Raw genomic sequence first — 4329 nt, 5'->3', positions numbered from 1 at the left:
CGTAGGTGTTTTAGTATAGCTTCTTAACTAAGCTTTGCTTACATTGCCTCTGTTAATTCACTTTTTCCCTATGCATTTAGCAATCTCACGCATCCTCAAAACACCCCCACCACCCTCCCCCCCAAAAAAAAACTCCAAACACCCAACACCCCCTCCCCCCCTAAATTTTTCTGCTGGAGACATTACTTATGTATTGACTGGCTTAGCTGTGCAAGCTGAAAGGTGCCTTTTTGAGGCACATGGAGGGAGGTAAAGATACTGGAAGGGGAAGTGCAGAATGTCTTGGGATGTGTGTGGATGATCAGGGTGTACTTTCTGGGAAGGGGATGTTTTGAGCCTGCAGAGGAGCGCAAAAGACAGGTGAAGGATATTACTTGCATATGCAGCCTCTCAGAGCCAGCTGTAGTTTGCAGTCACTTCATGATCATTCTTACTCTCCTTGGAGAGTAATGTTAGCCTGATTGTGAGAAAGTTATTTAATATTAGTGATGCTTATCCTTACCTCTACAAAGGAACAAATCTATTAAGTTAACGATAGGCTGGCTCTGACCTTTGCCTGTTGAAAGCCCTGCCTTGTTTCTCATTGCTGGACAAAAGTTTAAGTTTTCTGCTGGGTTACTTATTAGCCTGAGTATTACAAAGTCCAACACGTGCTGTCTCCACGTGTTGCTTGCATTTGCTGAGCTGCCATTTAGCAAATTAACATTTGCTGGTCTCCTTTGTGCACTGTTTTATGCTAGCAAACCCTACTACAACATTTAAGAGTAAATGATGTATCTAGAATGGTGCCTGAATGGCATAATTGTAGAAGTTTTAATAACTGACATAGGTCAGCCGATGAGGAAGCAGTTAAGTTCTGGATGGAAAGATGAGGTCTCCGCTTGCTTGTGTTTTGCTACTGTGTGTCTATTTGCAGGGTTTTTTTCTTTTCTGTTTTGGTGGGGGTTTTGTTGTTGGTTCTGGAGTATTTTTAATGTCTGGTGAGCAGCTCATACTTTTAGCTGGGGAGAAGGCTGCTGATGGTTTTTCCAGGTGAGGACAAGAAAATGTACAGTAAACTCATCTTGCACGTTAAACTATTATTTAATGGTGTTTCAGCAGCACTTGAATACACTGCACGTACTATCATTAGGATATTTTTACTTATCTGCCTAACAAAGATGATATTTGAGCTGCCACGCTGACAACAATCTGAGCTTATGGGGTTGCCATTAGTTTCATTTAAACTGGAATGGTGCTGCTGCTGTAGGGTGTGAGGAGGAGACAACGAGAGGTCTGTCTTGATGCTGTTGGTTTGCTGGTTTTCTTAAAACTTTTCTATCTCTTGGCTTTATCTCCTGGGCGCCAGCTCTGCTGAGTCACTGCCAACAGTGGTGTATTTTAACTGTGTAAACAGTTTTTAAAAAGATAGTGCTTTATGCTCTCTGCTCCGGAGGGAGCTGAGCTACTTCTATCCCAGCCTGCCATGTGCTCCCGCAAGCCAGCGGGTAGCAGCAGCCCTAAACTGCTGTCTGCTGCATGGAGGGGTGGAAAGGGGAGATGCAGAGAGGCTGCGACCAGGAACCCAAGTGTTCTGTTTGAAAATGACAGTGCTTTGCACTGCGCGCTTAGGTGAGACAGTCCCTCCTTGGCATGATGCTTGCTTGCTTATAAACTGCCCGACATGCTTCAGATAGGAACCTTTTCTGTATTTATTATTATGTTGTTAACTTCTGGAGCAGGCAGCTCAGTGTCGTTGCAGGCGTGACCCAATTTAACCTATTTTGTTATTGTTGACAAACTCCAGATGCCAACTGCTAAACTCTAGAGGAATTTGGAAAGTCAGATTACAGCGAACACTGACTGCAGTTGCCAAAAAATTTTGTCCTGCATCGTAAAAAAGGAATACATTCCTTTCTCAGTGAGCTACAGCAGACAGTGTGATCGAAGTCCTCGCCCAGTAATGACCGTAAGTGGCCTCTGTTAGCCTCTTGCCACAGTAATAAATTGGTTCGATACTAATATCTGCATTAAAAAACCCTACCTCTCCAGAGCTACCCCACAAACCTTTTGTAGTTCCCGGCTCCTGCGTCAAGCTGTGCACAATCAGTGTTTTCCCAGCAGCATTGCCAGCTTTAGCTGTAGGGGCTTGGCCAGGGAGACACAGTGCACAGCCCTGGACAAAGGGGGCTTGTAGCAGGAGGCTGGGGTGGGGAAATGCTGGGCACAGGTCAGGCTCCTCTGTCCTGACCTCCCCCACACGAGAGCAGGCTGGTGAGGTTCTCTGGAGCGAGCCCCCCTTTTGCTGATGGATATTTGTATGGTGTGATAACACTGAGGGACTTTGCACGCATTGGGACATGGCCCCCAGCCTGCCAAGAAGGTGGGCAGCAAGGGTCCCATGCACCAGGCTGCTAGGAGAAAGCAGACACATCCCGCCTTGTGGATTCACCCCATTTATTGAATGCAAACAGAAGGCAAATAACTGGGACACAGAAGATCTGTAATCTGACTTTGGCCTCTGATTTTCCTGTGCAATTGAGAGCACAAAGGAGGAGGAAAAAAATAATTATGTGTATTTAAAAAAAAACAAACCCAAACAGCAAAAGAGGAGATGAAAAGAATGTTGAACAATTAGTGACATCTCCTGTGAACAGATGGCGGATTAATGGCAAGGGAATTCAAAGCCATGCCTAGCATTCCTTAATACAAACAAGATTCAGCGGAGGGGGCAGGAAGGATGCTTTCCAAGGAAAAGCAGCAATGGATAAACCATCGAGACTGGCTTTGTGAGCAGCATGGTTTACTTGGGGAAGACGGTGATCACCTCATAGCCCTCCGGGGGAACCACCCGCTCCCGCGCATGCTTCTCGCAGTAGATTTGGTCTTCCACGAAGAAGTGTCCTTTCTGCTTGAGGTTGGTGCCACAGTCGCTGCAGACGTAGCACTCGGGGTGACGCTGCTTGTCCCGGATCTTCACAAACACACCGCTGGGGAAGGAAGCAGCACCCCTCAGCGCCAGGCACCCACCACTGCCCCCCTCCTCCCCAGCCACCTCCCACCTAGCCCAGACCGGCACCAGCGCTGAAGGCGGGCAATTTTCTCCTGCTCCTGACAAGTCAAAGTACTACCTCTGTGCAGGCAGGTGGTCACAGCACCTCTCAAACCTGATGTGTGCTGGCACAGGAGCCTGCCTCTGGGAAGTGTCTCCTTGCCTGGCCTGCCTGAGTTCCCAGGGACAGCCCTGTCACCTGCAGGGGCAAGACCCACTGCTGAAGGCTGGAGACAGCAACAGCTTTTGAATGCCCAGAATGAAATGGCAGGGAGCTGGACCACCTTGGGGAGCAAAATCTAAATTGCAGAAGAAATGCAGAAATGCTTGCCAGGCACCAAGGGAGGGGGATGAAGGCTGCACAGCTAGCCACTACCTTTTGCTAGTCACTGGCATGCCAGGTACACGTGGGAGAAGCACAGAGCCCAGCTCCCGATTCTGAGCTCAGATGCTGCTGCTAAGGCGCTGCAATGAACAGATCCAGCCAAATGCTTTTCTTACTGGAAAATTTTGCAGCCTAACGCAGCTGGTGGTGAGAAAAACTACATAGCAACTCGTTAACTACCACCAGCAGCAACAACAATTTGCCAGGAGTAGCATTTTGTTCCAGCAGCCATCTATGTTTTCCATGATTCATTAGTTTTGAGTGCTATTCATAGCTTTGTGCTTTTTCTCCCCATCTACCTGGCTGGTAGAATAATTGTAGGTTTGTCTCTGAATCATATTTGAAGGTATGGATTGCCTCTGTAATGACTCTGCTGGTCCTTGGTGCTCCAGCCACGCCAGGACCATGCAGTCACAGTGTAGTGGGGCTCAGCAACAATCTGGCAGCTTGGGGTGGGCAGCCCGGGAGAAATCCACATTCTGCCATGATGCTGCAGGTGGGCTACCAGCACCTGGCTGCTGGAGTCAGCTGTTAAGCTAGACGGGGGTTGTAGGGAAGAATTTCTGGTTGAGAAACTGAATGGTGAATCAGAGATGCAGGTTGGGTCCCTCATGCTGTCACACTGAATGGTACAGCAGGTCTGTATTCTGTATGGAACCTGTGCCCCTGCTGCGCTGGAGGATGGAGGTACCTACATAAAGACAAGGAAAATGATGTCTGCATAGACAGGGGAGGTGTGCAGTCCTACAGCCGAGCAGGGAGTGGACCGCAGCTCTCCCGGTACAACTGGCCCGACCACCGAGGTGAGGGGCCACTCCACGGCTGAGATATGGAAAGCATGAAATAGCCCGCAATGGAAAGGGCATTTTGCTTCTGGGTGCTGTCAACAGATTCCAGGTAGGAAGCAGAACTC

General features: G+C 48.5%; 1 protein-coding gene across 1 annotated transcript in view; it reads right to left on the bottom strand.

The window, feature by feature from the left end:
* Positions 1-2419: 2419 nt before the first annotated feature.
* Positions 2420-4329, bottom strand: part of PDLIM1 (PDZ and LIM domain 1) — a 42423-nt gene continuing 40513 nt past the window's right edge. Inside the window, exon 7 of the mRNA XM_080401261.1 lies at positions 2420-2969. Coding sequence (XP_080257387.1) covers positions 2783-2969 — 187 coding nt within the window. The 3' untranslated portion in view covers positions 2420-2782. The remainder of the gene's footprint in view (positions 2970-4329) is intronic.

This window comes from Falco punctatus (assembly GCF_963210335.1).
Source record: "Falco punctatus genome assembly, chromosome: 9".
Lineage (NCBI taxonomy): Eukaryota > Metazoa > Chordata > Aves > Falconiformes > Falconidae > Falco > Falco punctatus.
Note: the sequence above shows the minus strand (reverse complement) of the source record. Positions and strands in the feature narration are given on the sequence as shown.